The sequence below is a fragment of the Salmo salar genome, chromosome 16 (genome assembly GCF_965601325.2).
Source record: "Salmo salar chromosome 16, fSalSal1, whole genome shotgun sequence".
NCBI classification, from domain to species: domain Eukaryota; kingdom Metazoa; phylum Chordata; class Actinopteri; order Salmoniformes; family Salmonidae; genus Salmo; species Salmo salar.
In genome coordinates this window covers 49,511,265-49,535,855 of record NC_138306.1, presented here as the reverse complement: position 1 = coordinate 49,535,855, position 24,591 = coordinate 49,511,265, and the positions used below count along the sequence as shown (strand labels likewise).

At 40.2% G+C, this 24,591-nt stretch overlaps 1 protein-coding gene across 1 annotated transcript; it reads left to right on the top strand.

The window, feature by feature from the left end:
• The first annotated feature begins 194 nt into the window (after positions 1 to 194).
• On the top strand, positions 195 to 9,160 carry armh1 (armadillo like helical domain containing 1). Its single transcript, XM_082962766.1, has 12 exons — positions 195 to 325; positions 553 to 772; positions 1,120 to 1,188; positions 1,281 to 1,447; positions 2,371 to 2,567; positions 2,864 to 2,948; positions 3,153 to 3,269; positions 3,572 to 3,644; positions 4,121 to 4,250; positions 4,804 to 4,881; positions 7,324 to 7,405; positions 7,577 to 9,160. The coding sequence occupies exons 2-12, from the start codon at positions 567 to 569 to the stop codon at positions 7,603 to 7,605; spliced, it is 1,233 nt and encodes a 410-aa protein (XP_082818892.1). The 5' UTR covers positions 195 to 325; positions 553 to 566; the 3' UTR covers positions 7,606 to 9,160.
• The last annotated feature ends 15,431 nt before the right edge of the window (positions 9,161 to 24,591 follow it).

Sequence of the window (24,591 nt, the reverse complement as noted above, 5' to 3'; positions counted from 1 at the left end):
TGTTGGCAGTTAATTATAAAAATGTATGGAATCATTCGTCTAAAACTGTCTGGCTATCTAGCTAACAAACATACAGTGCAGATAATATTCAAATTCATTGTTTTACAGGACATCTTCTGACAGTACTAGCAAACCATAGTTGACCAACTCCCTTCCCAAAAAGGCTGACTTTTTCTAGTTCTATGGTGCACTGTACCAGGAGGGAGGAGGCAACGCTGCTAAGCAACGGTACACATAGGGTGCCAACGCACAACTTGAGCCAACTGGGATTTCCAGCTAATGCATGTCGTTTTGGCCTGATATTTTGGCAGTATACTAACAGCAGGTAATCTATTATTTTCAACAAAGCAATTCACGTTTCAATGTAGACGTACTTATGTGCGACTCACTCGATAACATTGCTTGTTAGTTAGGCATTTGATTCAAACTTCTAAAAGCAGGCTTTTAGCTAGCTACTGTAAGGTATTGTTAAAAGGCTAGTTAGGTCATCCAGCTAACTAGCTAGCTACTTTTTCCACATTAAAGCTCTGCTTTGCCCTCTTTGTTTGACAGTGTCAAAAGCAGTAATGTCCACAAGCAAGGAACAAGCAGCTATCAGTAAAGTTATGAGTTTCCTTCAAGAGTGGGATCATGGCAACAAGACGGTGCGCAGCCGCATACTGACGGTTTTTCTGACTCAAAACACTGGAAAGACTTGCCCTGAGTTAGAACTGGAATTCGCACAGGTTGCCAGTCTCTTTCTGGCTCGGCTCACCGCCTGGATGAGGCTGACGTATCCTTGCATAATGCATTTGATGTGGTTAGATAACCAGTCCAGTGCTATTTATTGATTTATTTTATTTCACCTTTATTTAACCAGGTAGGCAGGTTGAGAACAAGTTCTCATTTACAATTGCGACCTGGCCAAGATAAAGCAAAGCAGTTCGACACATACAACAACACAGAGTTACACATGGAGTAAAACAAACAAACAAACATACAGTCAATAATACAGTAGAAAAATAAGTCTATATACAATGGTGTCATTCATAGCCACATACAAAGGCAGCATGTTTGGAGAAGGGGATGCAAAACAAATGTGGTGTATTTTGGCATTTTCATTTACTCAGGCTCATTCAGCTACATGTTCGGAACATGCTTAGGTCTTCAACTGAAAGCAGTTGGTGTGTTCCTCTCTGCAGCTAGCAAGTAAGTGGAAAAACATTGTCTGAATATGTATAGCTAACACATTAATCTCTTGCACCATAAGGCTTAGTCACGTACCCTTTATCTTTCCACAGTCATCGTTATCTCATAGAGTTCCTGGAGGTTGGAGGGGTCCTAACCCTCCTGGAGATCTTAGGTCAGAAACAGACCAAGGAGGAGGACAAGGCAGAGGCCATTCAGCTGCTTCAGATAGTCTCAAACGCTGGACGCAAGTACAAAGAGCTAATCTGCGAAAGCTATGGTAAACAACTCACCAAACTATCTCTATGATACATACTGTGTTTTTAGTATGCAGTTGGATTTCTAAATTGTTACAGTTCAAATTGAAATGATCTATGTAGAGAGAAATGATTCGCTGTTATTGCTCCAAATGTGTTGAGTTTTTCAGTCTATGATTAAAGACTGATTGGCTAATAATAATTCATTTCATTTGTAAAGCGCTTTTGTCAGACTTAGGGCGCTAAAAAATACAAGCGAATAATAATAAAAACAATCCAAAACACAGAACTTAGAACATAGACAATCAAAGCTATATATAGGTGTCGCCAGATCCGGAGGACATGAGAATGGAATTAGCAGAGGTCCTTGAAAGCGTTTCTGAACAGCACGGTCTTGAGCTGTGCCTTAATAACCTTTTACTGCAGTGGGCTAAAACAAATCTACTTTGAAACCAAAGTATACACCTCACACACATGGTTATGGGCAACAACAAAACAATAAGAGTTGAAATGTATACAATTTTGAGTTTGCACCCCAATATTACACTTTATATACATCACAGAAGACTGAAATATAACAAAACTGTTTGACATAGAAACACCAGATTTGCGGCTGTTAAAAGAAATCATGTTTATTAATGATGAAATTTTGAAGTATATGAATAACATTCCACCCATGAGGCCAGTAGTCATTTGACTGCAGGAAAGGGCTATAGGAGGACAGAGATTCTGCAGCCCTAATAGTTTCTGGAAGTGCATTCAACAGCCATGGAGCCGCGCAACTGAAAGCCCTGTCACCCCTAGTTTTTAGTCAGCTGCAGGGCTGCTGAAGGGAGAAGGACCTAGAGGATCGAAGGGTGTGTGTTGTTGATTGGTTAATGTTGTTTGATTGGTTCTCAGACCATATCACTGTGTCCACTGTTTCCTCTCTCCACGTGGCTTGCAGGTGTGAGAGCCATTGCAGAGTGCCTGGCCAAGTCCAAGACAGAGGGGACCCAAGAGACAGCACGGGCCCTGCTGGAGTCCCTGGCCCATGGAAACCCCAAATACCAGAACCAGGTGTACAGAGGTCTGATCGCCCTGCTGACCTGTACCTCGCCCAAGGCCCAGCAACTGGTCTTGCAGACCCTCCGCATAGTACAAGTATAACAACACACATACACACAGGCATGCATTCAAGTGCATTTACACACACACACACACACACACACACACACACACACACACACACACACACACACACACACACACACACACACACACACACACACACACACACACACACACACACACACACACACACACACACAGGCTCAACTACCATGGGACATAACAGCTGAAAATCCAGCTGTGTGTGAACTTGTCATACACACCTGACTGCTGTGGCTTGAGTGTATTTATGAAGGTAAATGACTGGATATAATTCTGACCCCTAATAGGACATAGTGAAGGAAGCCCACCCCAGCATCGTGGGACCTCTGTTGAATTTGTTGAGGTCCCTGCATTTGGAGGTGCAATATGAGGGTAAGTAATAGCTAGGTGTGCGTGTCAACTCTCAGCTATCCAGACAGCCTGTTCTACATGTATTTCAAATACAGATCTCTTCCATTGACATCTTCAACATCCACTTGTACTTCACGCTGTAGTATCTGATTCCTATAGTATGCAGTATTATTTTATAATCTCTTTTGTAATTATTGTGTTGTCTATCTCCCCCCTCTCTCCCAGCTATCGAGCTGATCACAGATCTCAGGCAGTATGAGGTCAGACCGGCGCTGCTCACAGGTCTCGTAGCGCTGCTCAAACCGGCTATGGAGGGAGTGCAGACATACAAGATCCTGGAAGGTCTCACATCTTCTCCTTATTGGTTCCCCAGTAAATGAGAGGCAAAGTCATTGTGCATCTAGTCATTGTGTAGTTCTCATTGCAACCCACTAAGAGCAACCCCATAGGACGTTTCTTGCTACAGTTCTAACAGTCCATTTATTTCACACACAAGATGTGATATTGCATACGTCTTTTAACATAGTCATCATGCCTGAAGCAATGTAGATCCCCTTTCAGCATAGAGTTCTAGGTAATTATTTTTTTTTGGTCTCAATAAAACACTTGAACTGTTATTGATGTGTTGAGGTCCATTCCATCAGACCCAGAAATGACCAAGATGACTGAATCCCTGCCAGTGTTTGTCCAACAAGCTGCGGCAGCCAAAGCTTTAAGGTGAAGTCAGAACCCTCATAATGGCTATCCCTTAGAAATGTCATTCTGACATGGTCTGTGAATTTGCACAAACTGTCTGAAATTGAAAACTGAAGTTAAATGCTGTATATTAGTAGAATCAGCGGCTAATCTGATTTATTTGTCACTCACTTGTTAACTTAGAAGCGATTTGCTTGTTATTTTATATTGCCACTCAGCCCATATTTAGTACTTTAAATGTAGTGACATACAGATCAGTACAATTAGTACAATCCAGGCTGTATCACAACCGGCCATGATTGGAAGTCCCATAGGGCGGCGCACAATTGGCCCAGCATCGGCAGAGTTTGGCCGGTGTAGGCCGTCATTGTAAATAAGAATTTGTTCTTACCTGACTTGCCTGGTTAAAATGTAAAAAAAATTGAAATGTGTATTAGCCTGTAACAGTAACGTTCATCCGATACCAGTGCTGACCGTTTTGACTGTACGTGCTGAAGGTTGCTTGCTCAGGGGAATCAGGAGCTGTCACGGGAACTCCTTCCTCTCAGAGTGGTGCACCACTTGATGTATGCTATGGGAAACCAGGAGCACGCTGACGCCCAGAGACAAGCCAGCCTGGCGCTGGAGGTAAATCCAATCAAATAGGTACACACCAGAGTTGGGGAATTGAAGGCAGTCAATTCAGGAAGTGATTTGAATAAAAAATGGAACAACTTTTGAAATAAATATATTCTACTTTTCAGTTTATTAAGAAGTTTTTAGCTTTTTTCAATATTGAATTGGAATTTCAGTTTACTTCCTGAATTGACCCCAACCCTGGTACACACACACACACATACACATACACACACACACGCACACACACACACACACACACACACACAGTAGAAAAGAAATGCATTCATCTAGAATGCATTTGCACATCTATCACAGTTGTGATAGTTTTAATTTTGTAGATTCCAAAGACAACAAAATCACCCACAGACCCTGTCTCTCTCTCTCTCACACAGGCATTCTGTATACTACCCTGTATATCAGTACTGCGTAGATACTACCCTGTATATCAGTACTGAGTAGATACTACCCTGTATATCAGTACTGAGTAGATACTACCCTGTATATCGGTACAGTGTAGAATATAATCACTCAAGCCAAGTCTTATCTCTGCCTTTGTCTTTAGCATTTTGTCCGTACATACCCAGTGGTGGAGGAGCATGTACGCAGAACCATGGGTACCAATCTGTTTGCAGCCTTCATGGTGAGCTGAAATCTATTTTGTATGTAAGAGTATACATCTACACTGAACCAAAATATAAACACAACATGCTACAATTTCAAAGATTTTACTGAGTTACAGTTCATATAAGGACACCATTCAATTGAAATAAATTCATTAGGCCCTAATCTATAGATTTCACATGGGTGGGAATACAGATATACATCTTTATTTTACTAGGAAAGTCAGTTAAGAACAAATTCTTATTTTCAATGACGGCCTAGGAACAGTGGGTTAACTGCCTGTTCAGGGGCAGAAGGACAGATTTGTACCTTGTCAGCTCGGGGATTTGAAATTGCAACCGTTCAGTTACTAGTCCAACGCTCTAACCACTAGGCTACCCTGCCGCTACCCTGCCCTAACTTTAAAAAAAAGGTAGGGGCGTGAATCAGAAAACCAGTCAGTATCTGGTGGGACCACCATTTGCTTCATGCAGCGCAACACATCTACTTCACATAGAGTTCATCAGGGTGTTGATTGTGACCTGTGGAATGTTGTCCCACTCCTCTTCAATGGCTGTGCAAAGTTGCTTGATATTGGCGTTAACACTGGAACGCGCTGTCGTACACGTCGATCCAGAGCATTCCAAACATACTTAATGACTGATGATTGGCTGAGAGAAATTGATGAATTTTTTTTTTGTGGGGGCTGTTTTGTTAGACTTCAGTGCGGCTTTTGACATTATCGATTATAGTGGAAAAAAACCGTTTCATGTGTAATGGCTTTATTGTGGATAAAGAGTTACCTGTCTAACAGAACACAGAGGGTGTTCTTTAATGGAAGCCTCTCCAACAAAATCCAGGTAGAACCAGAAATTCCCCAGGGCAGCTGTATAGGCCCATCCGTGAATAGCATTCTTTTCCAGCATGCCATTGGCCATTGAACAAGTATTTTCCCACTGAATTTGTTTACGACGTCGAACTGCAGTCAGGTCAAGACCCTGGTGAGGACGACGAGCACGCAAATGAGCTTCCCTGAGACGGTTTCTGACAGTTTGTGCAGAAATTCTTCGGTTGTGTAAACCCACAGTTTCATCAGCTGTCCGGGTGGCTGGTCTCAGACGATCTCGCAGGTAAAGAAGCCAGATGTGGAAGTCCAGGGCTGGTGTGGTTACACATGGTTTACACGTCTAGTTTTGATTTACATTTAATTGGTTGTCAACTAACGGGAATTCAACATGAAATCAACAAAAAATGTCATGATGTCATTGGATTAAGGTTAGAAGCTTGGTGAAAAAAAGACTAAATGCTCGTATGTTGATGACTTTTTGCAAATCCAATCAGTTTCCCACACTGATCCAATGTCATCACTTCGATTTTTTGGGGGGTTTAAATGATGTGGAAATAATGCTGATTCAACCAGTTTTGCCCAGTGGGTGCACACCTGACACACAGCAGACTCAGGGACATCCATTCTGTTGAAAATTATGCCTCTGTCTCGAACAGACCTGTCATAAGTGAATGCTTCCATACTGACACGACTCACGTGATCCACAGCAGAGGGAGGGCTGTGACATGCTGGTCTGGACAGAAGGTCGTTGTAAATGCAGTGTTCGCGCAGAGTTGTCCTTATTTCTGCTGAGTTTTGATTGATTCTCTGAAATGTTTTTTCTTTCCTGGGGAGTTAAGATTAGGACTCATGTTTTTTGGATTTGAAAATACAACAGTTGTATTGAAAGGGGGTGGCACTCTGGGGCTGTGTGTGGTCGTCCATGTTGGTTTGAGGGAGACACAGAGGAGAACCAATCAGTAAAAAAGCACATCCCATGCATTATCGACGCATTGTGCCGAGTCTCGACAACATGAAAATAGCCTTTCTAGACTCAGAAGTCAGGAGTACTTCGAGTTAGGTGTTAGCCAGACTAAATAGCACTGGCTAGAGTGGCCAACTGGTCTGAGCAATGATGTGTATAAACACTGGACTGCTGATGCTATGTATTGGCTATTGAGAAGCTTTGAAACCACGGGTCGGCCATATTGGCACTCCCCAGTAGGCACAGTCATCCATAGGAATGAATGGAATTCTATAGTATTTCAATGAAATGTTTCAAGGACAAAATTACATGTATTTAAGTATTGTTGTTGTAGTGGGAACAGTAACATTATTAATTCAAAAAAAGAATACTTTATGATTTTTTTTATAGATGTTTATTCTTTTTTTTTACGTTTATCTCACATAATATAATTTAGAGGTATGCACTAAGGTATCTGTAATAGAAATGTGGCAAAAAACCAATGTAGACATTAAGAAATCAATTTCTATAGCTTTCAAAATATTTTTTTTACAACAGTGCCAAGATGGTGGCAGGGTGTATATATGTATATAAATCATTGGGTCCGAGTCTTCACTTTTTTTGAGATTACAATGCATTCAAATTACTTTTATAAAAAAAAAATGTTTTGTTTGTTTCTCTACAATTTTTAGCACAAACCTGAGACTCTCTACATGAAGATGGATGAAGTTCAAGCAGATATCCTGCTATCAAATAAAGTCAAAATTTCGGAAGGTAATTGTATGAGACTTTCTCTTCAGTTTTGTAATATTTGTGTAAGTAAACTTGTATCCCTAAGCCTCACATCATTAATAATAATAATAGTTTATTTAGCTTTTATATTACTGTAACTTTCCATTACAAAATAGAATTTCAAATGAATATCTTTCATCTTTTTATTTACAGTTCTGGAGCACCAGAGCTCAGAAGACTGAACCAGACAAAGTACAGGCATGCCATTTTGTATAATAATAGTTTACACTTTATTTTCATGTTACAGTAAAATAAATCAATAAAAATAACAAAGTATTCTGCCCATATTATTGTTTTTGAACCGATTGCTTAGCAACGGTAACCATGAGAAATGCCTTTCAAATGAAGAGAATAAGTGGTTTAGCCTGGGTACCAGTGTTTATAGCTAACATTCCACTTCTTGCTTGCACTGCTGTCATTTGCCAAAGAGACTTGTCTTTCTTCAATCTTCAAATATGAACATTCTATCATAAATGAGCTCAAGGAGATAAGGATTGGTCCTGATTCCATAACGTTCAGTGCTATCCGGAATCATTTGGACGTCCCTACCCTAAACCTTAACTCCTACCTTAACCATTTTAAATTTAAATTTTGGGTGTGTTCGTAAATTAAATCTGGAGTGCCAGAGTGCGCTCATCGTGTTTGTAAATTCAGAGCGTTGTCAAGCAGTTCCGGAGTGCCAAGTCTAGGACAAAAAGGCTTCTCAACAGTTTTTACCCCCAAGCCATAAGACTCCTGAACAGGTAATCAAATGGCTACCCGGACTATTTGCATTGTGTACCCCCCAAACCCTCTTTTACGCTGCTGCTACTCTCTGTTCATCATATATGCATAGTCACTTTAACCATTTCTACATGTACATACTACCTCAGTCAGCCTGACTAACTGGTGTCTGTATATAGCCTCGCTACTGTTATTTTCAACTGTCTTTTTACTGTTGTTTTATTTCTTTACTTACCTATTGTTCACCTAATACCATTTTTTGTACTATTGGTTAGAGCCTGTAAGTAAGCATTTCAGCTGTTGTATTCGGCGAACGTGACAAATAAACTTTGATTTGATTGTCCGTTCGTAAATTCAGAGCGTTTTACTCCCCTAGCAGACGTCCTAAGGATCCCGGATTTTAATCTTCAAACGAAAACCAATCTGTCAAAAATTGCTAGCTCACGTCTAAATTCTCAAACTAAATACATACGTCTTCGCTTCGATTTTGAGCCTCACAATACACCAATTTGCCTAGCTAACAGCTACATATTTGTCTTGGACTTTGTTATAATTATAATTCTGTTTTTCGAGGATCCACATGTTGTCATGGAACATACTAATGTTATTTCCAACAACCAATGAGCAACTCCGCTGGAAATCCAGCTTCATATTGAACGTTGAGATTGCCGAAAACCAGTTTCAAACCAGTGACAGGAGAGGCAAGAAGTGGAATGATAAACAGACTGCTTACCACTTATAGTCTGGGTACCAATCTACCCATTTGTTATGTAAGTGTAAATAAATTCAGGAGTACAAATGTGCTAAAAAAATCTATAATTGTGTTTAACATGATTTTTTGAATGACTACCTCAATTCTGTACCCCATACATACAATTATCTGTAAGGTCCCTCAATCAAGTAGGGAATTTCAAGCACAGATTTAACCACAATAACCAGGGAGGTTTTCCAATAACTCGCAAAGGGCACAGATTGGTAGATGTGTACAAATTAAAAAAGCAGATGCTGAATATCCCTTTGAGCATGGTGAAGTTATTAATTAGGCTTGGGATGGTACAGTATATCAATACACCCAGTCACTACACATATACAGGTGTCCTTCCTAACTCAGTTGCCCGTAGAGGAAGGAAAACTGCTCAGGGATTTTACCATGAGGCCAGTGGTGATTTTAATTTTTTTTGACACCACACTCCAAAAAGCAAGTTCTGCAGGCTCTAGTTTTGTCTAATCTTGATTATTGTCCAGTCGTGTGGTCCAGTGCTACAAGGAAAGATCTAGTGAAGATGCAGCTGGCCCAGAACAGAGTGGCACGTCTTGCTCTTCATTGTAATCAGAGGGCTGATTTAAATACTATGCATGCCAGTCTCTCTTGGCTAAGAGTTGAGGAGAGACTGACTGCATCACTTCTTCTTTTTATAATTACATTTACATATTACATTTTAGTCATTTAGCAGACGCTCTTATCCAGAGCGACTTACAGTAGTGAATGCATACATTTCATTTCATGCATTTTTTTTTTGTACTGGCCCCCCATTTATAAGAAACATTAATGGGTTGAAAATCCCAAATTGTTTGCAAAGTCAACTTACACACAGCTTTGACAGACAAACTTATCCCACCAGACATGCCACCAGGGATCTTTTCACAGTCCCCAAATCCAGAACAAATTCAAGAAAACGTAAGTATTATATAGAGCCCTTATTGCATGGAACTTCCTTCCATCTCATATTGCTCAAATAAACAGCAAACCTGGTTTCTAAAAACAGATAAAGCAACACCTCGTGGTACATTGCCTCTCCCCTATTTGACCTAGAGAGTTTGTGTGTATGCATTGATATGTAGGCTATGTGTGCCTTTTTAAAAATGTACATTTGAAGTCGGAAGTTTACATACACCTTACAGGCTGATCACACCGCTCGTGTCGCGTGCGTTGCAAAATAAATGTGGAAATCTATGTTATTCAATTATTGCACCCACACTGCTCGCCCGCTCCAACGAGCGTCTGCGTTGCCATGGACTAAAATAGAAATCAGTTCTATTTCTGAAGCAGATCGCGCTGCAAGTCCTGCCTCTCCCATGTCCTCATTGGTTATACCCACGTGGGTGACTGAAAGACGAACGAGGTAAGTGGCGGTAATGCACCACATTTATGAAAGTTGCCAATCGCAATATAAAGTCAAGAGAAGAAAAAGCCTGGAAGGAAGAGAGATGACTAGTAACGATTCGGTTGACCGTTTTATGTGTGGTTAATTGGCGGAGTAGAGGACCTTGTGCATTTCAGGTAAAATAACAACTCAATGTTTATATCCCAGGACAAATTAGCTAGCAACAGCAAGCTAGCAAACATTGACAAATTAGCTAGCAAGTGCAAGCTAACTAGCTAAATTGCCATAAATGTTTAATGCTTTTCGACCTGTCCCCAAATTAATATAATTGGTTCAGAGTTTGTTTTGATATTTTAACCTGCGTTTGGTGTGGGGGGACAAAATAAATGTATGCACGATGGCGCACGCGCGCAGCCAGGTTGGGTTCCGTGTTAGCAAAATACATTTAAACTCAGTTTTTCACAATTCCTGACATTTAATCCTAGTAAAAAGTCCTCATCTTAGGTCAGTTAGGATCACCACTTTATTATAAGAATGTGAAATGTCAGAATAATAGTAGAGAGAATGATTTATTTCAGCTTTTATTCCTTTCGTCACATTCCCAGTGGGTCAGAAGTTTACATACACTCAATTAGTATTTGGTAGCATTGCCTTTAAATTGTTAAACTTGGGTCAAACATTTCGGGTAGCCTTCCACAAGCTTCCCACAATAAGTTGGGTGAATTTTGGCCCATTCCCCCTGACAGAGCTGGTGTATCTGAGTCAGGTTTGTAGGCCTCCTTTCTCGCACACGCTTTTTCAGTTCTGCCCACAAAGGGCTTTGTGATGGCCACTCCAATACCTTGACTTTGTTATGCTTAAGCCATTTTTCCACAACTTTGGAAGTATGCTTGAGGTCATTGTCCATTTAGAAGACCCATTTGCGACCAAGCTTTAACTTCAGGACTGATGTCTTGAGATGTTGCTTCAATATATCCACATAATTTTCATTCCTCATCATGCCATCTATTTTGGAAGTGCACCAGTCCCTCCTGCAGCAAAGCACCCCCACAACATGATGCTGCCACCCCCGTGCTTCACGGTTGGGATGGTGTTCTTCGGCTTGCAAACATTCCCCTTTTTCCTCAAAAGATAATGATGGTAATTATGGCCAAACAGTTCTATTTTTGTTTAATCAGACCAGAGGACATTTCTCCAAAAAGTACGATCTTTGTCCCCATGTGCAGTTGCAAACCGTATTCTGGCTTTTTTATGGCGGTTTTGGAGCAGTGGCTTCTTCCTTGCTGAGCGGCCTTTCAGGTTAGGTAGATATAGGACTCGTTTTACTGTGGATATAGATACTTTTGTACCTGTTTCCTCCAGCATCTTCACAAGGTCCTTTGCCCTTGTTTTGGGATTGATTTGCACTTCTCGCACCAAAGTACGTTCATCTCTAGGTGTCTCCTTCCTGAGCGGTATGATGGCTGCGTGGTCCCATTGTCACGGTTGTCGTATGATGTAGCGGACCAACGTGCAGTGTGATTATCGGTCCACATATTTTATTGAACTGTGAAACTATGCAATACATACAAAATAAACTGAATAAACAAAAACAACAAACCAGGAGAAAAGTTAACATACACGTACGTACTCAATACAATCTCCCACAAACCCAGGTGGGAAAAACACATACTTAAGTATGATCTCCAATTAGAGACAACGATGACCAGCTGCCTCTAATTGGAGATCATCCCAAACAAAAACCCAACATAGAAATACAAAACTAGAACATCACAACATAGAAAATCTAAACTAGAAAAAAAACTGTCACGCCCTGACCTACTCTACCATAGAAAATAACAGCTTTCTATGGTCAGGAAGTGACACCCATGGTGTTTATACTTGCGTACTGTTGTTTGTACAGATGAACGTGGTACCTTCAGGCGTTTAGAATTTGTATTTTTAATTTTTTTATTTCACCTTTATTTAACCAGGTAGGCAAGTTGAGAATAAGTTATCATTTAAAATTGCGACATGGCCAAGATAAAGCAAAGCAGTTCGACACATACAACAACACAGAGTTACACATGGAGTAAAACAAACATACAGTCAATAATACAGTAGAAAAATAAGTCTATAAATGTGAGCAAATGAGGTGAGATAAGGGAGGTAAAGGCAAAAAAGGCCATGGTGGCAAAGTAAATACAATATAGCAAGTAAAACACTGGAATGGTAGATTTGCAGTGGAAGAAAGTGCAAAGGAGCAAATTAATTAAACACAGTAGGGGAAGAGGTAGTTGTTTGGGCTAAATTATAGATGGGCTATGTACAGGTGCAGTAATCTGTGAGCTGCTCTGACAGCTGGTGGTTAAAGCTAGTGAGGGAGATAAGTGTTTCCAGTTTCAGAGATTTTTGTAGTTCGTTCCAGTCATTGGCAGCAGAGAACTGGAAGGAGAGGCGGCCGAAGGAGGAATTGGCTTTGGCGGTGACCAGAGAGATATACCTGCTGGAGCGCGTGCTACAGGTGGGTGCTGCTATGGTGACCAGCGAGCTGAGATAAGGGGGGACTTTACCTAGCAGGGTCTTCCAGGATACCTGGGCCAGGTCGATTAGAAAGGCCTGCTCGCTGAAGTGTTTCAGAGAGCGTTTGACAGTGATGAGTGGAGGTCATTTGACCGCTGACCCATTACGGATGCAGGCAATGAGGCAGTGATCGCTGAGATCTTGGTTGAAAACAGAAATTGCTCCCAAGGATGAACCAGACTTGTGGAGGTTTTACAATTTTTTTGTGATGTCTTGGCTGGTTTCTTTTGATTTTCCCATGATGTCAAGCCAAGAGGCACTGAGTTTGAAGGTAGGCCTTGAAATACATCCACAGGTACACCTCCAATTGATTCAAATGATGTCAATTAGCCTATCAGAAGCTTCTAAAGCCATGACATCATTTTCTGGAATTGTCCATATCTGTTTAAAGGCACAGTCAACTTAGTGTATGTAAACTTCTGACCCACTGGAATTGTGATACAGTGAATTAGAAGTGAAATAATCTGTCTGTAAACAATTGTTGGAAAAATTACTTGTGTCATGCACAAAGTAGATGTCCTAACCGACTTGCCAAAACTATAGTTTGTTAACAAGAAATTTGCGGAGTGGTTGAAAAATGAGTTTTAATGAATCCAACCTAAGTGTATGTAAACTTACGACTTCAACCGTATGTAGTTCTGTCCTTGAGCTGTTCTTGTCTAATGATGTTCTGTATTATGTCATTCTGTATTATGTTTCATGTTTTGTGTGGACCCCAGGAAGAGTAGTTGCAGGTTTTGCAACAGCTCATGGGGATCCTAATCAAATACCAAAACAGTTACAGAGTTTGATGGTTGTGATCGGATAAAACTGAGGATGAATCAACAACATTGTAGTTACTCCACAATACTAACCTAAATGACAGAATGAAAAGGAACCCTGTACAGAATAGAAATATTCCAAAACATGCATCCTGTTTGCAACAAGGCACTTGAGTAATACTGCAAAAAATGTGGCAAAGAAATTAACTTTTTGTCCTGAATAGAAAGCGTTATGTTTGGAGCAAACACAACACGTCACTGAGTACCACTCTTAATATTTTTAAGCATAGTGGTGGCTGTATCATGTTATGGGTATGCTTGTCATTGGCAAGGACTAGGGAGTTTTTTAGGATGAAAAAGAAACGGGATACAGCTAAGGACAGGCAAAATCCTAGAGTAAAGCCTTGTTCAGTCTGCTTTCCAACAGACACTGGGAGACGAATTCACCTTTCAGCAGGACAATAGCCTAAAACACAAGGCCAAATCTACGCTGGAGTTGCTTACCAAGACGACATTGAATGTTAACTGAGTAGCCCATTTACAGTTTTGGCTTACATCGGTTTGAAAATCTATTGCAAAACTTGAAAATGGCTTTCTAGCAATGATCAACAATCAACAGAGCTTGAAGAATTAAAAAAATAATAACGGTAAAATATTGTACAATCTTGGTGTGCAAAGCTCTGAGACTTACCCAACATGACTCACAGCTGTAATCGCTGCCAAATGATGTTTTTAACATGTATTGTCTCAAGGGTGGGTGAATACTTATATAATCAAGATATACAGTGAATTTGGAAAGTATTCAGACCCCTTGACTTTTTCCACATTTTGTTACGTTACAGCCTTATTCAAAATGTTTTGCCTCATCAATCAACACACAATACCCCATAATGACAAAGCAAAAACAGGTTTTTATACATTTTTGAAAACGATAGAAAAACCTTTGACATATTCATTTAAATATATTCCGCTATTGTTATCATATAGAAACATAATGGAATATTGTACATAATATTAGCATCAACATACATTATTGTTTCATTCAATTTCACATAATCATTTCGTATTTCATCAACTGTTGATGATGCTCATTATATATTATGGTTGAACCAAAAGATTACATGTAACAAAAATGAAATGAAATACAAAATTATTATGTGAAATTGAATTAAACAATAATGTATGTTGATGCTAATATGATGTACAATATTCCATTATGTTTCTATATGATAACAATAGCGGAATATATTTAATATGCCATATACTATTTTTTTTAACAGTTTCACTAATTAATTTGAATTAACTTAATCATTATGACACACCCCTCACTATTGTCATTGGTTACACTAATTGCACTGTGTGTCTACATAACCTGGTTCAAGTATTCATGACATTACCCTGAGGAAGGCACAGTGATGCCATAAACATTGGTAAATACCCTTTAAATTGCTGGGAGATTATACATGGAGTGTGCGACTTTCTTTATTTTGATAGTTGATAGTTTATTCACCGTTAGTCAGCACCTCCACACAAACTATTATTCTGGGTGTGCGCCAGCTCATGTTTTTTTTATCAACAATGTGAGCCAAACATAATCTCCACTGCTTGCTTATATTCGTTTTTTAAAATGTTTTTGGTTCTTTCAGAGGTAGATCCCCCAATAGATCCTTATAGACGTATTGCTCTGTCATGGTGTGCAGTCTGGACTCCTATTGTTGGACTCCTATTGTTGGACTCCTATTGTTGGACTCCTATTGTTGGGCCTATCAGTCTTTGGTGCCAGCTGTATGTACTTATTTAGTATTGCAACCCATACTTACTACATTCACACTCACAAATAGGCCTACCCATACAGTACCAGTCAAATGTTTGGACACACCTATACTCATTCAAGGGTTTTTCTTTATTCTTACTATTTTCTACATTGTAGAATGATAGTGAAGACATCAAAACTATGAAATAACACATGGAATCATGTAGTAACCAAAAAAGTGTTAAACAGATCAAAATATATTTTAGATTCTTCAAAGTAGCCACCCTTTGCCTTGATGACAGCTTTGCACACTCTTGGCATTCTCTCAACCAGCTTCATGAGGTAGTCACCTGGAATGCATTTCAATTAACAGGTGTGCCTTGTTAAAAGTTCATTTGTGGAATTTCTTTCCTTCTTAATGCGTTTGAGCCAATCAGTTGTGTTGTGACAAGGTAGGGGTGGTTTACAGAAGATAGCCCTATTTGGTAAAATACCAAGTCCATATTATGGCAATAACAGGTCAAATAAGCAAAGAGAAACGACAGTCCATCATTACTTTAAGACATGAAGGTCAGTCAATACGGAAAATGTCAAGACCTTTGAAAGTTTCTTCATGTGCAATCGCAAAAACCATTAAGCGTTATGATGAAACTAGCTCTCATGAGGACCACCACAGGAAAGGAAGACCCAGACTTACCTCTGCTGCAGAGGATAAGTTCATTAGAGTTACCAGCCTCAGAAATTGCATAGCCAGATAAATGCTTCACAGAGTTCAAGTAACAGACACATCTCAACATCAACTGTTCAGAGGAGACTGCGTGAATCAGGCCTTCATGATCAAATTGCTGCAAAGAAACCACTACTGATGGACACCAATAATAAGAAGAGACTTGCTTGGGCCAAGAAACAAAAGGAATGGACATCATACCGGTGGAAATCTGTCCTTTGGTCTGATGTCCAAACTTGAAAGTTTTGGTTCCAACCGCCGTGTCTTTGTGAGACGCATAGTGTGAAACATGGAAAAGGAGGTGTGATGGTGTGGTGGTGCTTTGCTGGTGACGCTGTCAGTGATATATTTAGAATTCATGGCACACTTAACCAGCATGGCTACCACAGCATTCTGCAGCGATACACCATCCCATCTGGTTTGCTCTTAGTGGGACTATCATTTGTTTTTCAACAGGACAATGACCCAACACACCTCCAGGCTGTGTAAGGCCTATTTGACCAAGAAGGTGAGTGATGGAGTGCTGCATCAGATGACCTGGCCTCCACAATCACCCAATCTCAACCCAATTTGAGATGGTTTGGGATGAAATGGACCACAGAAAAGCAGCCAACAAGTGCTCAGCATATGTGGGAACTCCTTCAAGACTGTTGGGAAAGCATTCCTCATGAAGCTAGTTGAGAGAATGCCAAGAGTGTGAAAAGCTGTCAAGGCAAAGGGTGGCTACTTTGAAGAATCTAAAATATATTTAACACCTTTTTGGTTACTACATGTGTTATTTCATAGTTTTGATTTATTCACTATTATTCTACAAGGTAGAAAATAGTAAAACTAAAGAAAAACCCTTGAATGAGTAGGTGTGTCCAAAATTTTGACTGGTACTGTATGTGTTTCTAAAGTCATGTGTTACTTTTTAAATGGTTTTACCTATAGCGATAGGTGAACCAAAGTGTACCGATGCTCAATTAGCCAAGCTATGGAATAGTATTAGCATTCTGATCAATCAAAACATTCAGTTGATAAAGAAAAGGGTCACACTTCAGGAAGAAAAACTATACTGATTAAGGAAAATACTTAGTCCAGACTGCAGATGATTCCAGGTTAAAAGACAAGACGAAGCTAAGCAGTGAGACGAACAAACTCAAGAAAGTCCTCACCAGTTCACTGGAATTGACTATTGTGTTGTATTGAGCAATGAGATGGAACAGCTTCAAAAACACATTGAACATTTAACCAATGAAAAGGAGAAGTTTTTAAGCGAAACATACACTCTTCAGACAGAATTTGATGCAATGAAAAACCTCAGTTCTCAGTTAAGTCAAGACAAAAATGAGAAAATGGAAGAACATACCCAACTGAGAAGCGAGAGAGACCGTCTTATGCCTATAAGGTGACTGAAGAAAAGGAGATGTTGAAAGATCTGAATGACACCTGAGATAGATTGATAATGTGACTTAACATAGAGACCAACTTCTACTGGACCTCAGCAATGTCACTGATCAGAACACTACCTTAACCAGTGAGAGGGATACTATTTTCTTCACAATCAGAAACAAACAAAATGGGAGGACTGATATGAAGAACAATAAGGAAAGAGTTCAAACTGCCTTCAGCTCCCTATTCACCAAAATCCCCCAGATGGCTATTTATTGTAGTCACCTCAAGGTGTAGGCTAAGTAAAGGGCCTCCTGTATTTAATATGGGAAACACAGATATTATTTACTTTATATGTCCATAACCACCCTTTGTATATGTCATTCTTCTTAGATGTTTTTTTCAAAATGCACATTTTTACTGCAACTGTCAAAACAGCATTTTAACATAGTGAGTTTATGTATTGTTTTTTTTCTTCCTCCCTGACCCATGCAGTTTGTCAGAGCTGTCCAGATGACTTGGTGAGACATTACACCAAATATTACTGTTTTTCCAAAGAGACCGTGAACTGGCAATCCAGTCATAACTACTACATCAAACGGGGTGAGAGAGATGGCTATTGTGCAGTCATGTAGACTACTGCACACCAGGGGCGGAAATCCCAGGGGGGACGGGGGGGACACGACCCCCCCATCCTGGGAAAAATATGATTTGTCCCCCCCAATATATCACTGAAACATAACTATGTAATTTAAATAATATTAATAATACGCAATGAAAGCAATTGTGCTGATTATAGACACTTAATAGCGCGTTTTTAAGTTTCAAAAGATTGCGACCCCCCCCCCCCCACCCTTTGCCTCACAATGGTTTGATCCACTGCCAGTTCCTTAGCTTGCTAGGTAACATAGAGGTTGTATCTACTGTCTGAAAGGCACTCAATGCACGTAACTGACGTGAGGTTAATCTAGTCAATCGCGCACACACACTAGCTGAATATGCAGAGCTAGCGCGCAAATATGAACTATTAAGCTAGCTAGTACCTATTCCATTTATGTGGCGTCGTCAAAGATGGAATCTTTGCTATCATCAATTTATTCCAAGATCAGCATGCATGTAAGTTAGTGCTTCAAAGTCCCTGTGATAAGGTTAGCGATAAACTGAACAGAACTACACTCTCTTCTACCATTGTTTTAAATATATTTAATGGTCTCATTGCAAAAGCTAAATTGTCGAAAGGGAACTTTTATTTAAATATTTTATTTCACCTTTATTTAACCCGGGTAGCAAAGATTATAGCAAACACCAATGAATTGGTGCTCGCTAGCTTTGCAAATTCAACTATTGTTAGAAGCCAGCCAATATGAAACAAACGATTAAAATTACAAAAGGTTGCAGCATATGTTGTGTAAATGGTGAACTCATACAGCTGTCAACTCTTGTCACTGCAATCCGTTTCACATTTGCTAGCTACCTTTTAGATCGAAGCCCATATAGAATGATAGAAGATAAGATGATAGAAGCCCATCTCCTACTGTAAATAACCTACATACTGTGTGTGTGTAGCCAACCAGGTAGAAAAATGGCAGAAAAATGGCAGAAAAAAGACGGACATCAGAGTATTTTTCAGTACACCAAAACGCAAAGTAAGAACCCTAGTAGCCTAATATCTCAAAGACTAGTTGATAAAATGTTCATAAGAAAGAAATGAAATTCTAATGGAAATGTTTCACAATGATGTCATTAGGCAGAGCAGGCAACAGATGGCACAGACAGCAGAGTTGGGGACAGATATGCAGGGACAGACTGGCAGAGACAGGGAGTCTCAGGTAAGTTTGTTGAGTCTTTGTTTGGCAACATTATGAAAGGTTCTCAATTTTTTTTACTTGTAAATTAGGAACATAATTTGAAAATGCCATGGATACCTCCACTCTCAACTTAAACTGGTGACTGAACTAAGATTTGTTAAAGGCAATGGTATTGCTGTTGTGATTAGTTGTGTAGTTTTGGGTACCGGTAGTTAGGAGTACGGCAAACACCTTATTTCTTTGGTTCCTCAATATACACTGCTCAAAAAAATAAAGGGAACACTAAAATAACACATCCTAGATCTGAATGAATGAAATAATCTTATTAAATTCTTTTATCTTTACATAGTTGAATGTGCTGACAACAAAATCACACAAAAATTATCAATGGAAATCCAATTTATCAACTCATGGAGGTCTGGATTTGGAGTCACACTCAAAATTAAAGTGGAAAACCACACTACAGGCTGATCCAACTTTGATGTAATGTCCTTAAAACAAGTCAAAATGAGGCTCAGTAGTGTGTGTGGCCTCCACGTGCCTGTATGACCTCCCTACAACGCCTGGGCATGCTCCTGATGAGGTGGCGGATGGTCTCCTGAGGGATCTCCTCCCAGACCTGGACTAAAGCATCCGCCAACTCCTGGACAGTCTGTGGTGCAACGTGACGTTGGTGGATGGAGCGAGACATGATGTCCCACATGTGCTCAATTGGATTCAGGTCTGGGGAACGGGCGGGCCAGTCCATAGCATCAATGCCTTCCTCTTGCAGAAACTGCTGACACACTCCAGCCACATGAGGTCTAGCATTGTCTTGCATTAGGAGGAACCCAGGGCCAACCGCACCAGCATATGGTCTCACAAGGGGTCTGAGGATCTCATCTCGGTACCTAATGGCAGTCAGGCTACCTCTGGCGAGCACATGGAGGGCTGTGCGGCCCCCCAAAGAAATGCCACCCCACACCATGACTGACCCACCCCAAAACGGTCATGCTGGAGGATGTTGCAGGCAGCAGAACGTTCTCCACGGCGTCTCCAGACTGTCACGTCTGTCACATGTGCTCAGTGTGAACCTGCTTTCATCTGTGAAGAGCACAGGGCGCCAGTGGCGAATTTGCCAATCTTGGTGTTCTCTGGCAAATGCCAAACGTATTGCACGGTGTTGGGCTGTAAGCACAACCCCCACCTGTGGACGTCGGGCCCTCATACCACCCTCATGGAGTCTGTTTCTGACCGTTTGAGCAGACACATGCACATTTGTGGCCTGCTGGAGGTCATTTTGCAGGGCTCTGGCAGTGCTTCTCCTGCTCCTCCTTGCACTAAGGTGGAGGTAGCGGTCCTGCTGCTGGGTTGTTGCCCTCCTACGGCCTCCTCCACGTCTCCTGATGTACTGGCCTGTCTCCTGGTAGCGCCTCCATGCTCTGGACACTACGCTGACAGACACAGCAAACCTTCTTGCCACAGCTCGCATTGATGTGCCATCCTGGATGAGCTGCACTACCTGAGCCACTTGTGTGGGTTGTAGACTCCGTCTCATGCTACCACTAGAGTGAAAGCACCGCCAGCATTCAAAAGTGACCAAAACATCAGCCAGGAAGCATAGGAACTGAGAAGTGGTCTGTGGTTACCACCTGCAGAACCACTCCTTTATTGGGGGTGTCTTGCTAATTGCCTATAATTTCCACCTGTTGTCTATTCCATTTGCACAACAGCATGTGAAATTTATTGTCAATCAGTGTTGCTTCCTAAGTGGACAGTTTGATTTCACAGAAGTGTGATTGACTTGGAGTTACATTGTGTTGTTTAAGTGTTCCCTTTATTTTTTTGAGCAGTATACATTTACCATATTAAACGTAGGCTATGTGTTACAGCACTACTTTTGGTGTCCCCCTCAGGAATTGCTCTTGAGAAAATGTAATGTAATTGTCCCCTCCAAAGTTGATATCAGATTTTCGCCCCTGCTGCACACACTGTAATAGCGGATTAGTATATTTTAACTAAACAATATCAAGTTCAAACTATCTTAGACTTTTTTTCTGCAATCATATACTTTAAAATTTTTATTAAGATAAAGCCCTGGGTTCGGTTTCCCGATATTGATGGAACTTAGGCATACGTGTGTTTTAATGATGCATCTTTAAAATAACGGCCGAAGATGTCACACCCGTTTCCCAAAACACCACGCAGTGCACTCGTTACAGACTTCAACCTAACTATATCATTACAGGAGCTGTAATGATGCCAGAATATTGGCTAAAGAGCTTGCTGTAGCTCTTAAACTATTTATGGCTAAATCTTCTCTTTTTTTACACAATACAGTTTTCCCATCAAGAGCCTATTATGTATTTAAGTGTTTGTATTATGTTTGCCGTGTGTTATGTATTCTAAGTGTTTGTATTATGTTTGCCGTGTGTTATGTATTTAAGTGTTTGTATTATGTTTGCCGTGTGTTATGTATTCTAAGTGTTTGTATTATGTTTGCCGTATGTTATGTATTTAAGTGTTTGTATTATGTTTGCCATGTGTTATGTATTCTAAGTGTTTCCTCGTGCTATTCTGTATGCAATGTGTGATTATGTAAATTATGCATTTCTTCAATTTGTATAAACTGTGAGCAAGAATAAATATAGCCAATGTCAAAGTTATCGTTCCCTAGTTCTCTATAGTAAATATAATTGTGACCTAAAAATAGGATATGACGACAATAGTTTTCGTAATTGCTCAACAGATCATTGTAGCCCAATGGCAGCCAGGAATTGAGCTTTAAATATTCTACAATTAAACAATTTAAATAATAAGAATAATTAACCATAAAGTAGCAAGTTAAGCGGGCCTTGATTGATCCCTGCTTGGGAGCGCCAGATGTTGTTGGTCCAATAGGGAGCGCTCTTCTCCACCTCTGAATTTGTGCTCAATTTGACCCCTGCATTATGTTTTTTCCCCTCTTTGTGCATTAGCTGTTCCTCAACAGTGGAGTTCAAGAGTATGAAAATACGGCTTTGTGCTTGGATTGGACTGGCAGACTTGAGAAAATTGTTTTTTCTTTTTGGTGAACAACCAATCAGAGGCGGGCGTATTTACCAGAGTATGAGGCATTTCTCCCCGTTTTCTAATGGTAATTATTCAGTGCGCGAATAATTAAAAAAGGAGCTGCAATAACACCTGCGTGTTGTTGTGCATTTTCATAACACCGTTCTATCATTAATATTCATTCAGTTTTAATTTTTTTATTTTTATTATTTCACCTTTATTTAACCAGGTAGGCCAGTTGAGAACAAGTTCTCATTTACAATTGCGACCTGGCCAAGATAAAGCAAAGCAGTTCGACACATACAACAACACAGAGTTACACATGGAGTAAAACAAACATACAGTCAATAATACAGTAGAAAAATAAGTCTATATACAATGTGAGAAAATGAGGTGAGATAAGGGAGGTAAAGGCAAAAAAGGCCATGGTGGCGAAGTAAATACAATATAGCAAGTAAAACACTGGAATGGTAGACATGTAGTGGAAGAAAGTGCAAAGTAGAAATATAAATATAAATAATGGGGTCGAAAGGAGCAAAATAAATACAGTAGGGGAAGAGGTAGTTGTTTAGGCTAAATTATAGATGGGCTATGTACAGGTGCAGTGGTCTGTGAGCTGTTCTGACAGCTGGTGCTTAAAGCTAGTGAGGGAGATAAGTGTTTCCAGTTTCAGAGATCTTTGTAGTTCGTTCCAGTCATTGGCAGCAGAGAACTGGAAGGAGAGACGGCCAAAGGAGGAATTGGCTTTGTGGGTGACCAGAGAGATAAGATATACCTGCTGGAGCGCATGCTACAGGTGGGTGCTGCTATGGTGACCAGTGAGCTGAGATAGGGGGGGACTTTACCTAGCAGGGTCTTGTAGTTTTACTGTCATTATTGTAATATTTATTACATAATCTCGCTGTATAACACATTATATAATGTATAAATATGAATGTATCTTTCACTATAATGGTTAGCTGCATACTCCATGGTTCCGTTTGACTATTGAATCTAAAATGGTTACATTGGTGTAAGTCATAGGGTGGTAACCTTGCTTACATGTATCCAATATAGTATAGATCAAACCACGTACATGTGCTAACCTCAAGGGAACAAGGAAGAAATGATGCATTTGTAAATTATTCAAACAGGGCCCTGGCTGTCAGTTGCTCTGGATAAGAGCATCTGCTGAATGACCCAATATCTCTCCCCAAGGTATTGACTACAGTGGTGGAAAAAGTGCAAACTTGTCATACTTGAGTAAAAGTAAAGATACCTTAATAGAAAATTGTGAAAGTGGGCTATGCACCTTTAAATTTAGCGGAGAGCTCTAGGGGAAGTCACACTTTAACTAATAGCTGAGACAGACGGTGTCGGTCCACGGATCCTTGGGACGTCCCTACTCCATTGAAGTTGACATTTAAAATGTTTAAGGTACGGGTTCATGTTAATGTTAGGATTAGGTAAGAGTATGGGTTAATGTTAGGGAACCCAAGGATCACAGATGGCACTGACCGTCGGTCCGCTCCCATCAATGACCGTAGTAAACGGTCATTCAGTCACTAGTGGCGGGAGAGATCCGTGCGCACTGACTGAAGTTAAACAAACTGCTTTATCCGTTTTGCATGAACAATATTGAACATTATTTTTGATTGTTGATAATATCTCCACTAGTAATTAGTTGAATTTGCCAACTGTAGCCTACATACGTACCAAAATATGGAGATGTTATGTTATTATTAGCAGGCTACGTACGATCAGCTATGCAAAAGGAGAAGAGAGTTGTGCTGGACAAAACCGTGGAAAATATCAAAAGAAACTGTGAAAGAAGGTACTGTAGCTAGACCTACTTTTGCATTAATTCAAGTGCTTTATTGGCATGAGAAACGTATGTTAACATTGCCAAAGCAAGTGAAGTAGATAATATACAAAAGTGAAATAAACAATACAAATTAACAGTAAACATAACTCTCACAGAAGTTCACTGACTCTCACTGAGTCTGTACTTAGTCAAAGCTTTTCTTACGTTTGGGTCAGTCACAGTGGTCAGGTATTCTGCCACTGTGTACTCTCTGTTTAGGACCAAATAACATTCTAGTTCTAGTCTTCTAGTCTTTCTCTGACTGTCTCTCACCCACTCTCTCAAATCTTTAATTCTCTGTCTTTCTCTCTCTCTCTCTCTCTCTCTCTGTGTCTTTGTCTGACATGTGTTCTTTATTTCTCTCTACCTTCTTTCTCTCTACCTTCTTTCTCTCTATTGACTGTTTTGATTAATTTGAGTGATTTCCACAAGCGAAAATCTGTGATTTCATAATGTCATGCTGTAATGTCTTCCCTCCCCTC

Coding starts and splice junctions, on each gene's coding strand:
- armh1 (XM_082962766.1), top strand. CDS start 567: ATGTCCACAAGCAAGGAACAAGCAGCTATCAGTAAAGTTATGAGTTTC. Junction 773..1,119: donor ACCGCCTGGATGAGGCTGAC/GTATCCTTGCAT, acceptor AGGCTCATTCAG/CTACATGTTCGGAACATGCT. Junction 7,406..7,576: donor TAAAGTCAAAATTTCGGAAG/GTAATTGTATGA, acceptor TTTTATTTACAG/TTCTGGAGCACCAGAGCTCA.